The 20,495-nt window shown below is 44.0% G+C and overlaps 1 protein-coding gene across 1 annotated transcript; it reads left to right on the top strand.

The window, feature by feature from the left end:
- Positions 1–19,137: 19,137 nt before the first annotated feature.
- Positions 19,138–20,259, top strand: LOC103629097 (uncharacterized). The gene is made up of 3 exons (XM_020544121.1): positions 19,138–19,235; positions 19,825–19,949; positions 20,034–20,259. The coding sequence occupies exons 1-3, from the start codon at positions 19,149–19,151 to the stop codon at positions 20,257–20,259; spliced, it is 438 nt and encodes a 145-aa protein (XP_020399710.1). The 5' UTR covers positions 19,138–19,148.
- Positions 20,260–20,495: the final 236 nt, after the last annotated feature.

Raw genomic sequence — 20,495 nt, forward strand, 5'->3', positions numbered from 1 at the left:
GAACTTGTCAGGCAAGACACATGGGAATTGTTCGAGTTTCTTAGCCAGTGCATGTATAGCTCGCTACCAGCATCAGAAACACTGAACTTCTCATCTAATGCATTCCATAACTCTTTTGCAGATGTGCACGTTACATAAGAATCAACATACTTGTTGGCAAGAACGCCAATCACGGCGCCTCGAAACAGGTTATCGGCAACGTCGAACATTCTCTCCTCCTCAGGAGTGAACTATTTGGATTTCCCCTGTGCGACGTGATAGCCGTTCATTGTAGTCAACCATAGTATCATCTTACTACGCCACCTCTTGTAAAATGTCCCATTAAAAGGTTCACTTGGTTTTAACGCGGTAGCAAAACCACTAACAGAAAAATGCCTAATATCAAGTTTTTGGATTGTTGGAGAAATAGGCATTTTCAATTTTAATTTAATCCAGAAAATCATAGTGATGTATGTGACGACATGTATGTGCATATATGTGTCACTACTCACATAAGCAGTAAACAACAGTAAAATATGCACAAATACTAAGAACAAAGTGTACCCTATGGAGGGACCGATGCTCAAGGCATCAGTGGCTCCATTCACACGAGACATCTCGTGTGTATATTCGATGTAGTTGTATGCAGTCGACGCAGACAGATGTATGCAATGCAATCCCTCGAATGGTGCCGGCGACGAGGAACTTGATCAGTGCTGGTCGAGCGGACGATGCGAGCAGTCGCGAGTACGCTCCCCAAAAACCTGATCGCCCCTCGGAGGCCTGCTCTCCCACGCTCTCTGTGCTCGTAGAAGGTGGGACGGAAATGGCTGTGTGCAACACGTCTGAGACTGTACGAGCGTACTGTGCTGTCAACCCAGAAGCAGCCTCCCCTCCTCGTATATATACATACGCAGAGGAAGGCCAACGGACAGTAACTGTTGCCATCAGAGCTGCCGTTACAGCCAGCCAGAAACTGACGCCATCAGTGACGTCTGTTACTAGCTGACAGCCATTACAAGCCATAACATAGGAAACGACAAGTAACGTACGAAAATAATGGACGATCATCACTCTAGGCAAAATGTGCAACCGTTAGGAAGGAATATTCAGACCAAGGTCCGATCTACCACGGCCACGACCCGGCCCGGCCGGCGGCACGCGCGTGTGGCAGTCCTTCACCCTTTTCTCAGCTTCTCAATAGATGCACCAACGGTCCACCTATTGAAGTTGAGTGAATTGTCCCTTGAACTTCCGGTATGGTACTAAAGTACTAGTACACTGTAGCATTAAAGTGGGCCTATAGCATGAACTATTATTGAATATTAATATGGACCAGACCCGCATTAAATCAACATGAATTGCTCTATAATGAAAGCGGATTGAGTCTAGTATCCATTTTGTACTGGAGTGTGAAAGCTAAAAAAAATCTGCTTCTCGCCGCTTACAACCTGCTACCCAATCTTCAACCATCAGGAATCACTTCACACACTATTTGTCAAACAATTTTCGCTAGATAGATTCAATTTTACTAAATAATCATTCGGAATCACTGTATCGAGTAATCAGCTCTCGGAGCTAGAGAATCATGGAACGAAGCTCTACCAAATGAGCCCTTATTCTATATTTATTTTCATATTTTACCTTCATATGGATATTATATCAAGTTTTGTCATATAAAATTTTAATGGATATTGACACCTTAAATATCCAACTTTGAGAATACAGTACTCGGACTCGAATCAGATCGGATCTCGGTCCTCTAAAGACTTGTTCGGTTACGTCTAGGTCAAAGCATATTGAGGGAGATTTAATCCCCCAATCTTCTTCAATCTAGACACAACAGAACAAGACCTTAGATGGACCAAATTCGAATACGGATATATAATATCTATACCATTTACACCCCTATGAACAAGCACACGTGAATTGGTTCCATACACATTAAAAGCAATACATTGTTATTGTAAGGTTGTTCACGACAGATCGTATAAAATAGGGGATTTGCAAGCTATGTGATATTATTTACAAATTAAAGTTTAAAATAGAGGAGACAACCTAAAACACCAAAGATAGTAAAAATGAAAAATTTAACGAGTAGAGAGGGGTAGAAGTAATCAGATAGAAAAGTTCATAACACTCTATTGAAGAAATACCAGCCACAGACAATTTTATATTTTCATTTCCAAAAAAAAATTATTCTGATTTTAGGATATTGGACTCTGGGCTAGCGGCCACAAAGTATACAGCCTATCGGGCCAACACATACGAGAAGCCCAAAAAGCTACATGAAGCTAGTAACAAGGCTCTTGAGTGCCTTCGACAGATCGGGCCGACCTTGTTTTCCTCTTCCACGATTGTGCAGTGGTCTGGTCCTATAACGTCTACAGATATGGCGGCAGCCGATGTCTAACGTGTGAACCTGATGTGGTCTGGTAACGTCCATGAACGCTATGGCAGCCGGTGTCTGACGTGTGAACCTGTGGTCAGAAACCGAACATTACGACTGAGTATTCGTTTGTGTTGACCGGAAGTCCTGACCTAACATCACCTTTCGGTTCGGTTCACTACACCGCCTCAAACAGATCAGGTATCGAGTCGTCTATAAAAGCTATCTGAGACCACCACGAATTAGGGTTTCAGCGTGGCAGCGGTTGCGGGCGGGTGGATCCAGCGCGAGTGGCGCTGCCCGAACGCGTGACGACGGCCTTGCGGGCAGGCGGATCCAGCGCAGGCATCGCTGGCCGAGCGCGCGGCGGCTACCGCTGGCGTGGCGACCATGCAGGAACCTGCTGCCGCTGCTGGTCCCATCTGCGCGCGCCCGATCTCGCGGTTCCCCGGGATGCCATGGGGCTGCGGCGACTGCAATGGTTGCGCGACGACGGAACCAACGTGCGTGGGCGGACCACGACGGCGATGCCTGACATGCAAGCGCGCGTGTCTGGTGGGATCTGGCGCGGACATGGCGTGGCTTTGGCTGATGCGCGGCCGGGCGGTTCCGACGTGGACAAAAGGGGTCCACGGATGGCGGACGACAAGTTCGCGACTGACAGACGGACGCAGCGATGTCACAGGCAACACAGTTGAGATGGGATCGACGGCGGCGGACTTCCCTAGGGGCGAGTTGCGACGACGTTCTCCCCTAGGCGCGAGTAGCGTAGGATCCCAGAGGCGCGTGTAGCAGGCGATAGCTCCCTTAGGGCGTGAGCGACGACGGGTTTTTATGCTACTCTGTATACATATTTATGCCAATGTCAAATAGGTGTTTACGACATATATTTTAGTTAATGGCTACTCTTCCATCTATTGTCTGTTTATGATATTTTATTCATATTTTACGTAAACGTTTATAAATTTGTATGCATTTTCTCGTTACCTAACACAGTGTGTATATGGGGTTTCTAACATGTACGTTAGCTCAGTATTTAAGATCAAAACTGAGAGGGTTTCTCTCAAAATTGAAGATTTTTACGATCGAACATGAAGATGCGTCCAAACAGTGACTCCCATGCCAATTTTTAAGTAGTATACCGTAATGCATAAATACCTTCACCGTATAGCATAATTAGTATCAAATATATCATAAACTGTTTGTAACGAGTCTAGCTGTATGACTCTTGTAGAGATCCTATTTTTATGGACAAAATAAGTCATTTAAATCAGATTTTTTGTTTCTATGCATGCTAAATCATTTCCTTTCAACGCACATTCATACTATCCTAAATTTGTGTACATGCAGCAGGAAACATATTTTTTTACGCGGTGTACCACACTACATAAATATCTACACCGAATAGCATAATTAGTACTAGTATATGTCATAATCTGGTAACAACGAGCCTAGCTGCATGGCTGTTGCAGAGATCATATTTTTATGGACGAAATTAACCATTTCAATCAATTTTTTGGGTTTCCATGCATACCAATCTATTTCCTTTCAACACACATTCTTTGTCATCCTAAATTTGTGTGCATGCAACAGGAAACTGATTTTTTATGCGATGTACCACACTGCATAAATATCTACACCATGTAATATAATTAGTATCAGTGTATATCATAAACTGGTTCTAACGAGCCTAGCTGCATGGCTGTTTGTAAAGATTCTATATTTATGGGAGAAATAAATCATTTAAATCAGATTTTTTGTTTCCATGCATGTCAATCCATTTTCTCTCAACACATGTTATTGTCATCCTAAATTTGTGCACATGCAACAGGAAAAACTAATATTTATGCAACCTACAATATTGCATAAATAACTACAATGTGTAGTATAATTAATATCAGTATATATTATAAAATATTTCTAACGAGATTGGCTTCATGACTTATTGGGGTCTTCTCCTCCGCCGAAGGCACTCAAGGCAAAAACACCTTCGGCAAGGCAGTACAAAAGCATGTGAGACACGAAGATATAAGCCAAAGATGATGCGAACAAAAGTCGAAGCTATGGCTGAAAGAGCTTCGCCTTGGTATTGTGATAAAGGCGAAGGATGATACCGACTTAAAGAGGAAAATGTTATATAGTCCTTAATAGTTTGCATTATGATTATAATTAGTTAACAAGGACATGGATGTAATTTTGTCTGGGCTGTGTTCTGTGCCTATAAATAGATGAACAGTACCCCCGTACTATTCACGCTGAATGGTAATCACTCTTGCGTCACTCTCGCATTTCACCTTCTGCCAAGCCGAAGGTATTTATGTAATGTTTATATTGTTGGTGTTTATTCATACTTATAAAATGAGAATATAAATATCTAATAATTCATAGGGTTGTATTCTTTTGTGTTTCGTGTATATTTATTTATATTTGTTCACTGAGATGATGAAGGTACGCCCTTCATGACCTTCGTCCGAAGATCATTATATCCCAAAGGGAGGTAATGCTTCGAAGGATGAAGGTCTTTAATCATTAACATTTGTGTTGCCTTGTTCTTGATTTGTAGCATTTGGGAACAAGTGTCCAACATGACTGTTATAGAGATTCTATATTTATAGATAGAATAAAGCATTTAAATCAGATTTTTTGTTTCTATGCATGTCAATCAATCTCCTAAATTTGTGCGCATGCCTTTCAATTTTGTTGCGCATGCAAATAGAAACAAAAGGCGTGCATGCAGGGATAGGCTGGTCTGGTTGGGTGGGGCGGCTAGGACTGGTCTGGTCGGATGGTGCAGGGTAGCTGGAGCTTCCACCATATGTTTGAAGCACATGGCTCCCAATACCTTATATATATATCTAAAATGCACCCATGTGTATTTTAGTTTGTGGATGCACAGACCCCAAGACTCCCTGTCCGACCAGAGCACCTAACACCCCGAGCACGCCTCCCCATAAGAACACGCCCTCGGCCCTCCTGTATGCGCGCCTCCCTGCCCCCCGCCGCCGCCGCGCGCCTCCCTGTCCCCGCGCCACCCTCTCCCTGTCCGGCGTTTGTTCAATATTGGTTGCAAATGCGTGGTTTATTGATTTTCTGTTGCGACATTTGTTGCTTGTTCATTGCAACTAGAGGTATCCTCTAATTGCAAACTTGAGTCTCTGCTTTTACTCCTTGATTACCATTGCATGGTGTGTTGTTATTCCAGTTGCAACGTTTGTTGCTTGTTGATTGCAACTAGGGTTATCCGCTAATTGCAAACTTGAGTCTCTGTTGTTGCTCCAGTTGCAACGTTTGTTGCTTGTTGATTGCAACTAGGGGTATCCTCTAATTGCAAACTTGAGTCTCTGTTTTTACTCTTTGATTACCATTGTATGGTGTGTTGTTATTCCAGTTGCAACGTTTGTTGCTTGTTGATTGCAACTAGGGGTATCCGCTAATTGCAAACTTGAGTCTCTATTGTTGCTCCAATTGCAACGTTTGTTGCTTGTTGATTGCAAGTAGGGGTGTCCTCTAATTGCAAACTTGAGTCTCTGTTTTTACTCCTTGATTACCATTGCATGGTGTGTCGTTGCTCCAGTTGCAACGTTTGTTTCTTGTTGATTGCTGAAAGGGAAATGTGCTCTTGGGCCATTTCTAAGTATTTTGGTGATTGAGTGCCAACACAAGTGCTTAAATGTGAATCTATGCCCATGAATGGACAAAGTGCAAATCAAGAGCAAAGGTATGTTTCTAAGTCTTAGTACATTGGTTTTGTGTACTAATATACTTGTCTGAGTATCAGAAACAGAAAGAAGAAGAGAAGAGAAGAGTTGGCTGTGTACAGCCAAGAGGCTGTTTCGGTCTGAGGCACCGGACTGTCCGGTGGTGCACCGGACAGTGTCCGGTGCGCCAGGTTGCCTCGGGCGAAGTGGCCGCTCTCGAGAATTTGCCGACGGCGTACGGCTAAAATTCACCGGACTGTCCGGTGTGCACCGGACTGTCCGGTGAGCCAACGGTCGGCCGGGCCAACGGTCGGCCGCGCGATCTGCGCGGGACACGTGGCCGAGCCAACGGTCGGAAGGGGGCACCGGACTGTCCGGTGTGCACCGGACATGTCCGGTGCGCCAACGGCTCCCAGATCTGCAACGGTCGACTGCGCTGTTTAAGGAAGGAAATCGGGCACCGGACAGTGTCCGGTGTGCACCGGACTGTCCGGTGCGCCCGACGACAGAAGGCAAGGACAGCCTTCTTGGTTTGTTCTCAACGGCTCCTAGCTGCCTTGGGGCTATAAAAGGGACCCCTAGGCACATGGAGGAGTACACCAAGCATTCCTACAACATTCCTAAGCACCAAGACATCGATCTCACGCATTCGTTTCATTGTGATAGCATATAGAGCTCTTGTGGAATTGTGAACTCTTTGAGTTGTGTTGCGAGCTCTTGTTGCGACTTGTGTGCGTGTTGTTGCTCTGATCTTTGGAAGTCTTGTGTGCGTTGCTCATTCCCCCTTGCTCTGTGTTTCTTGGTGAACTTCAATTGTAAGGGCGAGAGGCTCCAAGTTGTGGAGATTCCTCGCAAACGGGATTGAGAAAAAGCTAGCAAAACACCATGGTATTCAAGTGGGTCTTTGGACCGCTTGAGAGGGGTTGATTGCAACCCTCGTCCGTTGGGACGCCACAACGTGGAGTAGGCAAGCGTTGGTCTTGGCCGAACCACGGGATAAACCATTGTGTCATCTCTGTGTTTGATCTCTTGTGGTATTGTGTTTTGTTGAGACTCCTCTCTAGCCACTTGGCAATTATTGTGCTAACACTTAACAAGGTTTTTGTGGCTATAAGTTTAAGTTTTCACAGGATCACCTATTCACCCCCCCTTCTAGGTGCTCTCAATTGGTATCGGAGCTGTTCTCTTCAAGAAGGGACTAATCGCCCGAAGAGATGGATCCTAAAGGGAAGGGAATCGTGATCAACGACAAGGAGAAGGAGTCCTTCGTCAACGAGCCTAAGGATGACAAGCCTACTGACTCGGGCTTGGGCCACAAGCGTAAAGATGGGAAGAAAAAGAAGACAAGGCGCATCAAGGAAATCGTCTACTACGACGATAGCGATGAGTCTACTTCTTCCCAAAAGGACGACGACAACGACTACAGGAAGACGGTCAATTCGAACTTTTCATTTGATTATTCTCGTATTCCACATAGTTCGAATTCACATTTGCTCTCCATTCCTCTTGGCAAACCTCCACACTTCGATGGGGAAGACTACGGATTTTGGAGTCACAAAATGCGTAGTCACTTATTCTCTCTCCATCCAAGCATATGGGAGATTGTAGAGAATGGAATGAAATTTGATAGCTCGGATAGCCCTATGCTCATAAATGAACAAATCCATAGAAATGCACAAGCTACTACTGTTCTATTAGAATCTTTGTGCAGGGAAGAGTACAATAAGGTGAGCGGCTTGGACAACGCCAAGCAGATATGGGACACCCTCAAGATCTCTCACGAGGGGAACGACATCACCATGCTCACTAAAATGGAGTTGGTGGAGGGCGAGCTTGGACGATTCGCAATGATAAGAGGAGAGGAGCCAACCCAAACTTACAACCGGCTCAAGACCCTTATCAACAAAATAAGGAGCTACGGAAGCACGCGATGGACGGACCACGACGTCGTCCGCCTAATGCTAAGGTCCTTTACTGTTCTTGATCCTCATCTCGTAAACAATATTCGTGAGAATCCCAGGTACACGATGATGACGCCCGAGGAGGTACTCGGGAAATTCGTAAGCGGGCGGATGATGATCAAGGAGGCGAGATACGTCGACGACGCCTTGAATGGTCCGATCAACGAAGCTCAACCCATTGCTCTCAAGGCAACAAGGAGCAAGGAGGCGCTACCCAGCAAGGTGGCACAAATTGAGGCTGCCGGTCTTAATGATGAAGAGATGGCCCTCATCATCAAAAGATTCAAGACGGCGCTAAAAGGTCGAAAGGGACAGCCAAGCAAGACTAAGACCAAGGGAAAGCGATCATGCTTCAAATGCGGTAAGCTTGGTCACTTTATTGCTAACTGTCTCGACAATGATAGTGATCAGGATCAAGTGAACAAGAGGGAGAAGAAGAAGAACTATAAGAAGACAAAGGGCGAGGCGCATCTAGGCAAGGAGTGGGACTCGGACTGCTCCTCTTCCGACTCCGACAATGAAGGACTCGCCGCCACTGCCTTCAACAAGTCATCCCTCTTCCCCAACGAGCGTCACACATGCCTTATGGCAAGGGAGAAGAAGGTGAATACTCGAGACTCCACTTATGCTTCTTCTAGTGATAATGAGTCTAGTGATGATGATGACATAGACTATTCATGCTTATTCAAGGGCTTAGATAGATCTAAAATAGATAAGATTAATGAGTTGATTGATGCTTTGAATGACAAGAATAGATTACTAGAAAAACAAGAAGATCTTTTATATGAGGAGCATGATAAATTTGTTAGTGCACAAAATTCTCTTGCTCTAGAAATTAAAAGGAATGAAATACTCTCTGGTGAATTATCTACTTGTCATAAAACCATTTCTACTTTAGAAGGTGTCAACAATGATTTAAATGCTAAATTAGAAGTAGCAAATAAATCTAATTCTTGTGTAGAACATGTTGTAATTTGTACTAGGTGTAAAGATATTGACATTGATGCTTGTAGTGAACACCTAGTTTCAATTTCCAAGCTTAATGATGAATTGGCTAGTCTTAATGCTCAACTTAAGACTAGCAAGAATGAGTTCGATAAGCTAAAATTTGCAAGGGATGCCTACACGATTGGTAGACACCCCTCAATTAAGGATGGACTTGGCTACAAAAGGGAAGCCAAGAACTTGACAAGCCATAAGGCTCCCATTCCCGCTAAGGAGAAAGGAAAGGCCCCTATGGCTACTAGTGCTAAAAAGAACCATGCCTTTTTGTATAATGATAGAAGACAAACTAGAAATGCTTATAGGAGTTATAATGCTTACGATGATTTTTCTCATGCTATGTTTGCTTCTAGTTCTTCATATGTGCATGATAGAAATGTTGGTAGAAGGAATGTTGTTCATAATATGCCTAGAAGAAATGTTGTTAATATTCCTAGGAAAGTAAATGAACCTTCTACAATATATCATGCTTTGAATGCTCCCTTTGCAATTTGTAGAAAGGATAAAAAGGTGATTGCTAGGAAGTTAGGGGCAAAATGCAAGGGTGATAAAACTTGCATTTGGATCCCTAAGGAAATTGTGACTAACCTTGTAGGACCCAACAAGAGTTGGGTACCTAAGTCCCAAGCCTAAATTTGCCTTGCAGGTTTATGCATCCGGGGGTTCAAGCTGGATTATCGACAGCGGATGCACAAACCATATGACGGGGGAGAAGAAGATGTTCACCTCCTACGTCAAGAATAAGGATTCCCAAGATTCAATTATATTCGGTGATGGGAATCAAGGCAAGGTAAAAGGGTTAGGTAAAATTGCAATTTCTAATGAGCACTCTATCTCTAATGTGTTTTTAGTAGAGTCTCTTGGATATAATTTGCTATCTGTTAGTCAACTATGCAACATGGGGTATAACTGTCTATTTACAAATGTAGATGTGTCTGTCTTTAGAAGAAGTGATGGTTCACTAGCTTTTAAGGGTGTATTAGACGGCAAACTTTATTTAGTTGATTTTGCAAAAGAAGAGGCCGGTCTAGATGCATGCTTAATAGCTAAGACTAGCATGGGCTGGCTGTGGCATCGCCGCTTAGCACATGTAGGGATGAAGAACCTTCACAAGCTTCTAAAGGGAGAACACGTGATAGGTTTGACTAACGCGCATTTCGAAAAAGATAGACCTTGTGCAGCTTGTCAAGCAGGTAAACAAGTGGGAGGAGCGCATCACAGCAAGAATGTGATGACCACTTCAAGATCCCTGGAGCTGCTGCATATGGACCTCTTCGGACCCGTCACCTATCTGAGCATAGGAGGGAGTAAGTATGGTCTAGTTATTGTTGATGACTTTTCCCGCTTCACTTGGGTGTTCTTTTTGCAGGATAAGTCTGAAACCCAAGGGACCCTCAAGCGCTTCCTCAGGAGAGCTCAAAATGAGTTTGAGCTCAAGGTGAAGAAGATAAGGAGCGACAACAGGTCCGAGTTCAAGAACCTTCAAGTAGAGGAGTTCCTTGAGGAGGAAGGGATCAAGCACGAGTTCTCCGCTCCCTACACACCACAGCAAAATGGTGTGGTAGAGAGGAAGAACAGGACGCTAATCGATATGGCGAGGACTATGCTTGGAGAGTTCAAGACCCCCGAGCGATTTTGGTCGGAAGCCGTGAACACGGCTTGCCACGCCATCAACAGGGTCTACCTTCACCGCCTCCTCAAGAAGACGTCATATGAGCTACTAACCGGTAACAAACCCAATGTATCATACTTTCGTGTTTTTGGGAGTAAATGCTACATCTTAGTGAAGAAGGGTAGAAACTCTAAATTTGCTCCCAAAGCTGTAGAAGGGTTTTTGTTAGGTTATGACTCAAATACAAAGGCGTATAGAGTCTTCAACAAATCATCGGGTTTGGTTGAAGTCTCTAGCGACGTTGTATTTGATGAGACTAATGGCTCTCCAAGAGAGCAAATTGTTGATTGTGATGATGTAGATGAAGAAGATGTTCCGACGGCCGCTATACGAACCATGGCGATTGGTGAAGTGCGACCACAGGAACAATTGGAGCAAGATCAACCTTCTTCCTCAACAATGGTGCATCCCCCAACTCAAGGCGATGAACAGGTTCATCAAAAGGAGGCGTGTGATCAAGGGGGAGCACAAGATAATCATGTGTTGGAGGAAGAGGCGCAACCGGCACCTCCAACCCAAGTTCGAGCGATGATTCAAAGGGATCATCCCGTCGACCAAATTCTGGGTGACATTAGCAAGGGAGTAACTACTCGATCTCGATTAGTTAATTTTTGTGAGCATTACTCCTTTGTCTCTTCTATTGAGCCTTTCAGGGTAGAGGAGGCCTTGCTATATCCGGACTGGGTGTTGGCCATGCAGGAGGAGCTCAACAACTTCAAGCGCAATGAAGTTTGGACACTGGTGCCTCGTCCAAAGCAAAATGTTGTGGGAACCAAGTGGGTGTTCCGCAACAAACAGGACGAGCACGGGGTGGTGACGAGGAACAAGGCTCGACTTGTGGCAAAAGGTTATGCCCAAGTCACAGGTTTGGACTTTGAGGAGACTTTTGCTCCTGTGGCTAGGCTAGAATCAATTCGTATCTTGCTAGCATATGCCGCTCACCATTCCTTCAGGTTGTTCCAAATGGATGTGAAGAGCGCTTTCCTCAACGGGCCAATCAAGGAGGAGGTGTACGTGGAGCAACCCCCTGGCTTCCAGGATGAACGGTATCCCGACCATGTGTGTAAGCTCTCTAAGGCGCTCTATGGACTTAAGCAAGCCCCAAGAGCATGGTATGAATGCCTTAGAGACTTTTTACTTGCTAATGCTTTCAAGGTTGGGAAAGCCGATCCAACTCTGTTCACTAAGACATGTGATGGTGATTTGTTTGTGTGCCAAATTTATGTCGATGACATAATATTTGGTTCGACTAACCAAAAGTCTTGTGAAGAGTTTAGCAGGGTGATGACGCAGAAATTCGAGATGTCGATGATGGGCGAGTTGAACTACTTCCTTGGGTTCCAAGTGAAGCAACTCAAGGACGGCACCTTCATCTCCCAAACAAAGTACACGCAAGACTTGCTGAAGCGGTTTGGGATGAAGGACGCCAAGCCCGCAAAGACTCCGATGGGGACCGACGGACACACCGACCTCAACAAAGAAGGTAAGTCCGTTGATCAAAAAGCATACCGGTCCATGATAGGTTCTTTGCTTTACTTATGTGCTAGTAGACCGGATATTATGCTTAGTGTATGCATGTGTGCTAGATTTCAATCCGATCCTAAGGAGTGTCACTTAGTGGCGGTGAAGCGAATTCTGAGATATTTAGTTGCTACGCCTTGCTTCGGGCTCTGGTATCCAAAGGGGTCTACCTTTGACTTGGTTAGATACTCAGACTCCGACTATGCTGGATGTAAGGTCGATAGGAAGAGTACATCAGGGACGTGCCAATTCTTAGGAAGGTCCCTGGTGTCGTGGAACTCTAAGAAACAAACCTCCGTTGCCCTATCCACCGCTGAGGCCGAGTATGTTGCCGCAGGACAGTGTTGCGCGCAACTACTTTGGATGAGGCAAACCCTCAGGGACTTTGGCTACAATCTGAGCAAAGTCCCACTCCTATGTGATAATGAGAGTGCTATCCGCATGGCGGAGAATCCTGTTGAGCACAGCCGCACAAAGCACATTGACATCTGGCATCACTTTTTGAGAGACCACCAGCAAAAGGGAGATATCGAAGTGTTTCATGTTAGCACCGAGAACCAGCTAGCTGATATCTTTACCAAGCCTCTAGATGAGAAGACCTTTTGTAGGCTGCGTAGTGAGCTAAATGTCTTAGATTCGCGGAACTTGGATTGAATTGTAGCATACATGTATTTATGCTTTTGATCATGTTCCTTTCTGCATTTTGTTGCTAATTGTGGTGCTCAAGTTGTACAAACACTCCCTGGACCTCACAAGTCCGTTGCAAAGTGATGCACATGTTTAGGGGGAGATGTGTTACAACTTGACCCTTTGAGACTAACCATGTGTTCGAGTTTGATAAGTTAGTCTCGAAGGAGGATTGAAAGGGAAAAAGGTGGACTTGGACCATGAAAGACTTCCACTGCACTCCGATGAGAGGGTAACTTATTCCAAGTTCATCTTTAAATTCTCATTGCCTATTTGCTCTTAATTGAAGATTTTGGTGAGGCAATGGGGTTAAAGGGCCAAGATTGATCCCGTGTTGGTGCTTGATGCCAAAGGGGGAGAAAATAAAGGCCAAAGCGATAAATGGATCAGCTACCACTTGAGAGATTTTGAAAATAGTAGAATAGAGCTTTTGGTTTGTCAAGACTCTTGCATTGTCTCTTTTGTCAAAAGTTGGCCTCTTGTGGGGAGAAGTGTTGTTTATGGGAAAAAGGGGGAGTTTTTGGATTCTTGAATCAAATTTTCTTTGGAAAACCTCTCTTTATGTCTCTACAAGGGGATTTGACTTAGAGATAGGATTTTGAGGTTGATTTGCAAAAACAAACCAAGTGGTGGCAAAGGATGATCCATATATGCCAAAATGAATCAAAATAAATTTGAGTTTTTATTTTGAAGTGATATTGCACTTGTTCGAGTTGCTTTATGTTGTGTTGGCATAAATCACCAAAAAGGGGGAGATTGAAAGGGAAATGTGCCCTTGGGCCATTTCTAAGTATTTTGGTGATTGAGTGCCAACACAAGTGCTTAAATGTGAATCTATGCCCATGAATGGACAAAGTGCAAATCAAGAGCAAAGGTATGTTTCTAAGTCTTAGTACATTGGTTTTGTGTACTAATATACTTGTCTGAGTATCAGAAACAGAAAGAAGAAGAGAAGAGAAGAGTTGGCTGTGTACAGCCAAGAGGCTGTTTCGGTCTGAGGCACCGGACTGTCCGGTGGTGCACCGGACAGTGTCCGGTGCGCCAGGTTGCCTCGGGCGAAGTGGCCGCTCTCGAGAATTTGCCGACGGCGTACGGCTAAAATTCACTGGACTGTCCAGTGTGCACCGGACTGTCCGGTGAGCCAACGGTCGGCCGGGCCAACGGTCGGCCGCGCGATCTGCGCGGGACACGTGGCCGAGCCAACGGTCGGAAGGGGGCACCGGACTGTCCGGTGTGCACCGGACATGTCTGGTGCGCCAACGGCTCCCAGATCTGCAACGGTCGACTGCGCTGTTTAAGGAAGGAAATCGGGCACCGGACAGTGTCCGGTGTGCACCGGACTGTCCGGTGCGCCCGACGACAGAAGGCAAGGACAGCCTTCCTGGTTTGTTCTCAACGGCTCCTAGCTGCCTTGGGGCTATAAAAGGGACCCCTAGGCACATGGAGGAGTACACCAAGCATTCCTACAACATTCCTAAGCACCAAGACATCGATCTCACGCATTCGTTTCATTGTGATAGCATATAGAGCTCTTGTGGAATTATGAACTCTTTGAGTTGTGTTGCGAGCTCTTGTTGCGACTTGTGTGCGTGTTGTTGCTCTGATCTTTGGAAGTCTTGTGTGCGTTGCTCATTCCCCCTTGCTCTGTGTTTCTTGGTGAACTTCAATTGTAAGGGCGAGAGGCTCCAAGTTGTGGAGATTCCTCGCAAAAGGGATTGAGAAAAAGCTAGCAAAACACCGTGGTATTCAAGTGGGTCTTTGGACCGCTTGAGAGGGGTTGATTGCAACCCTCGTCCGTTGGGACGCCACAACGTGGAGTAGGCAAGCGTTGGTCTTGGCCGAACCACGGGATAAACCACTGTGTCATCTCTGTGTTTGATCTCTTGTGGTATTGTGTTTTGTTGAGACTCCTCTCTAGCCACTTGGCAATTATTGTGCTAACACTTAACAAGGTTTTTGTGGCTATAAGTTTAAGTTTTCACAGGATCACCTATTCACCCCCCCTCTAGGTGCTCTCAATTGCAACTATGGGTATCCGCTAATTGCAAACTCATGATTGTGTGTTGTTCTGCAGGATGCAAACATACTTGATGTGTTTGTCCCTAGGGTGCGGCAAACATTTGATACAAGGGAAGAAGCCTACCTCTTTTACCTTAACTATGCAAAGTTGGCTAGTTTTAGTGTCAGTACAAAGAGGACTAGTAAAGAAACCAACCACTGGGAAGTGAAAAGGTTCTGTCGGGAGCGTGCGGGAGGGACGAAGACGAAGCGTTGGTTCGGTCTGGGTGGGGCGGTTGGCTCGGACCAGGTGCTCCTGGCGCGTAGGTTCGACCTGGGTGCATTCTCTATATTGAATGCACCCAGGTGTAATATATATATATAGATATAGTATTTAGAGCCCTGGGCTCTCTCTAACTACAGGAAGCCCCGACCAGAAACCGACCAGGTGCTCTGACCGGCGCGCACGCTTTACTGGTTTAATGTAATACACTGTTACGTCAATTATAAATACGAGTTATGCTCTTTTGTGTTACCGTTTACACTCTTTTGGTGTGCGCACGTCTCGCGGCATCCGGGCCCACGAAAAGATCGTGTTCCCGCAATCTGGGCAGTTTACGTATACCGGGCCCACGAATCAAGGAACTAAGCTTTCGTTTTCTCAGCTCAGCTCTCCCGTAACTATCGCTCCCGCCGAACCCTAGCCAAATCCGCCGCCGTATGCTGCTTCTCCTCCGCGCCCGGCGAACCCTAGACTAACCGCCGCCGTCGCATTAAGATTCTCCCCCGCAGTTCCCCCGCCGTCGCATTCTCCTTCACCACCGCAGAGACCCGCCCTCGCCTTCTCCGCCGCACGCCCTCGCCTTCTCCGCCGCACACAGGCCGTGGCCTTGTTCTTCATCTCCGGCAAGGGCCCCGGAATCGAGGAGTCGGTTGTGCCGCCCCTGCGTTCTCCTAATCGTCAGAGACCGAGACCTCGATCTTCTCCACCTCGGCGGCCGAACGCCGAGTCCCCTACCCTGTCGCGAGGTCCGTCCCCAACGTCGAGTCCCCAACGCATTTGACACAGCCCCGCGTCGCGTTGGGTTGTCCCCTGCACAGGTGTCTCGGATTCAGCCGCCCTCCAGGCCCATCCACATTCCGGTAAGCCATCAACCTTTAACTCTTACAATCTGAATCGTAGATAGAGTTCACATTATTATTTTGCCAATTGCTTGATTTATCAAATACCAATTCATTATAAATTTATAGTTAATTGGAGACACAAATGTATACTATGCAATCTATCACACCTTTATGCAGTTTACAATATTTTGTTTATGCTGATTTGTTGACAGAAGTATGATCCATACATCAATACATTATGCCATAAAACCTATTGCTGTTAAAATTGGTCCAGCTCACACGAAATAACCAGGTTATACTTTAATTAGATTTCGCATATGAGCAGAATTTTTTTGATCAAGTTAGTCTCACAAGTTTATGCAATTTACAATATTGTGTTATGCTGATTTTGTTGTCAGAAGTATGATCCATACATCAATACATTATGCCATAAAACCTATTGCTGTTCAAATTGGGCCAGCTCAAATGAAATAACCAGGTTATACATTAATTGGATGTCCCATATGAGCAGATTTTTTTATCAAGTTAGTCTCACAAGTTTATGCAATTTACAATATTGTGTTATGCTGCTTTGTTGATACATTTATGCAATGTATGGTCATGAACTGATCTGAATTGACTTTGTTCTTATCTTTTTTTTTGATCCTTTACGTATTTTATGTATATGTGTTGTTTCATTTGGTAGGAACATCAGTGATGAAGAACGTAGACCGACCACCTTCCAATCCAAAACGGATCATAATCCAGTCTACTCAGGAGTGCTTCAGCGTTGACATACCCCGTGCTCCGGCGGGGACTGTTAGACCCGAAACAAGGCATGCTGCTGATGAGGATGATGACTTTATGCCATTATCCAAGAAGCGTAACTTGGACGACAGCCCTGGGAAAGTTTTGAAGAAGGTAGTCACTAATAGGAGGAAAGCAGTGCCCCCACCCCGACAGGTTAGATATTTATGTCTATGGCAATATATCATTTTTATGCGTGAAATCATGTTGTCTTGATGTCTGAGTTAAACATTGTGTTGCGATTATGCACATGTAAATGTTTACAATATTCATTTTATATATTTTTCCCAGCAGAGGCTGAACGTCAGATGCAACCCCCAAGATGTGTTAGTAAGCATACAGATATTAAATGACAGACAGCAACAAGCAATTGCACGTAGGGGATTTTCTAGTATTCTTGATATGAGACTGGACGCACTCGGCAGCAGATCACACTTAGCTTGGCTGATGGAAAAGCTCGACCACAATGACATGACAATTCGAGCTGGCCCTGGAAAGGAGCTGAAAATTACAAAGGATACGGTGCACCTAATTTTGGGTTTACCGAATGCTGGGGGAGGAACTGCATTGGGCATCGATGAAGCTGTTGTTGCCAACAATTTGAGAGCTGAACTTGGTCTATCGAAAGAAGATTTTGGGGTTACAGCTCTACAAGATCGTTTGAGGAAAGGTTCTGACGATGATTTAAGCATCAGATGCTTTTTCTTGATATTGTTCAATAGGTTGTTGTTCCCTACTGCCAGCTGGGGAATAACGAACCATGAGGTTCTTTTAACCGAGCAGATGGATCGTTTCCACCAGATTGACTGGTGCCAGCTCATTTTCAATGATTTATGCCAAGCTGCCAAGAAGTGGCATAATAGGAGCGTTACGAACGTTTCTACAACCATCTATGGATGTTCCATCGTTATTCTTGTAAGCATATCCTTTTTTTGTCTGTTACATGTACCCATAATCTTGTATGCAAAATCCATATACACGTAGTTTATGCTTTTGTTATGTCTTATAATGACTCATGTTATGCCTTTTGCACCTGTATTATTTGGATCATTTGCATGACTCAGCGGCACCCCAGAACAAATGTGGAATACCACGAATCAAATACTTTGATAGGAATATTATTCAAGCCCTGACAAGAGCTGACAAGGGCAAGATACGCAAAGGAGAAGAAGCATTTGGACATTGCTCGGTATTTTTTTTATGTGTCAATCATTTATTTACATGCATATGATAACGTTCACATACATTTATGCCCGTATGTAAGCATATTTGTGATGATGTTTTGCATTTTCCATTAAACATATGAATCTCATTTATCAATTTATTATGTTGGTATAAGTTTTACTCCATCTTTCACACATTTTTTTAGTTCCGAAGCTCCTCAGAGACCTGCTACACAGATGTACCACCCGTTCATGCACAATTCAAGGCATGATTCTATTTATATATTTGTTTGTCATAGAATTTCAACATAATATTCAGTGATATGCTATATATTTACTTAATAATTTTCAATTTACAACAACATAAGACCAGGACCAACACTTTTGATGTTCCTCGTCCTGACCCATCTGGACAGCACTCAATTCACATCGAACTCCCGCTCATCAGGGATTTGATATCAAGCAAGCTGAATTAGCTTCCATCCCGCCACCGCATGGGTTTCATAGAGAAGCTGTCACATTTTGATGCGGAGGTTGGTAAGGCGTGTTCAGTTATTAAACAGACTCTTCAGCAGATTGTTGAGAAACAATTCAATCTATCTGATGTTTTTGGCGAGTTAATTGATGAGGTCCTCCGTGCCGAGGCGGGTGACAACGAAGATGCTTATGATGTGCAGAAAACCACATCAAAATCAGATGATATTCTTCCCCAGACAGCTGGTTAGTCTGTTTAATGTATTTACGTCAATATAAAAAAGTTATGCAATCATTTATCGATATGGTTTTGATGCCATTATTTTTAACAATGTTTTATTTGTTTTCATGACACGTACAGAAGGATGTACGTGTCCGGCCCCCCCAACTATACCCGATATGTCTACTCCAGTTTCTCAGCTGGATACGCAGTTTACAGACACACAGGTACATGAATTACTGTTAAGGCAACAGCATATTCGTGTACTATTAGAAAGTTGTCCCGATGAAGCTGATATTGATCCACTGGTTCATACAAATATAACGAAACAGAACAAAACACCTACAACCTCAGTGGTAATGTTTTTATTATTATTTGTATTTTTTCATTCTAGGGTTGTATTAATCGTTTTATGTAAATAGCATATAACCATTACAATTCTTTCAGGGTAAAATGGTGACGGTGGCAAGAACATGCCGACCAATACAAACGTCACTCCTAAAGCAACACCACACATGGATCCTGACGCGCCGATATTTGATGCGACTCCGCAAATCAAGGTATGTCTAAACCCCCTCGTGGTTTTTCTATATTCTCATTAGCAGTTTACTAAATTTGTAATCCATTTATACCATCATTGTTAGTCTACTGACGGCGTACAACAAGTGGCAGAAACAGACTTGCCTGACAGTGGTCCATGCTTTGATCAGACTCCATCTGAACATGTCAGCTCAGTAATTTACATTTTTTTTGTAGTGTTCAACTGTTCACATATTTTGTACAGCCATGCTTCACAGTCTAAATAGGTTATGCATCTTACAAATCAGTGTTATGCCCATTTACATATACATATATGCTGAGTAGATGTGCATGCAGTTTTTACATAACTGCTAGCTGCCTATGATAAATTACACATTCATTTATGCAGTTTGCAAGAATATTTCTTTCTCTTGATATGTATCAGTAATGGCAGCTCATTAATTTTATGCTAGTTTATGCCAGTTTACATAACTGCTAGCTGCCTATGATAAATTACACTGATTCCACATACGTATATTCCACTTTATGTCAGCTCAGTAATTTTCATTTTCTTTATAGTTGTCAAAATTGTTCACAGAGTCTTATGTATATTTTCATATATATTTTTAGGTTTATGTTGAAACCGATCCAGCTACAAACACTCCACAGGTTGGCCAGGCTTCTCTTGATTCGGAGATGCAAACTGTGTTAGCTCTACGCGAATATTTGTGTGGTCTGCAATCTGACACCGGCAGGTACGAAGTTCATACTTAATCTAAATTTGTTTATATGCTTGTACATTTACGCCACCTCTCTAATTGATATAAAAAATTCACCAGGACCATAATAGATTATGGTGAATATTCAGCGACATGTTCTGACATATATGAATCTTTTGCCGATGGGAAGTGTCTCGACAATGGATTCATGCAGTGTTTCATCCAATGTGTTATTGATGATGCAAAAAATCAGCACACTTCCATGAGTTCGAACAGTTTGGTTCTTGATGTTAATGTTGGGGTAAACTATTGTAACTTACATACACCATTTTCATATACAAATTAGATCAACCCAAGTACACTCACTCCATTTATATCGTTTATTGCAGTCAATACTCAACTTTGAGGAACAAGAACGACACAGTCGCAACCCTCAACCTTTTGATGAATCTGTACTCCACACACTTCTAGACAATTCATTGCCTGAGACAGATGAGTTGGACCAATGCAAAGCGGTAACAATCGTATTTCATAATCCAAACACAATTCCTTTTAAATGGAACATATCACATTGTTATGCTT

This window comes from Zea mays, chromosome 9 (genome assembly GCF_902167145.1).
Source record: "Zea mays cultivar B73 chromosome 9, Zm-B73-REFERENCE-NAM-5.0, whole genome shotgun sequence".
NCBI classification, from domain to species: Eukaryota; Viridiplantae; Streptophyta; class Magnoliopsida; order Poales; family Poaceae; genus Zea; species Zea mays.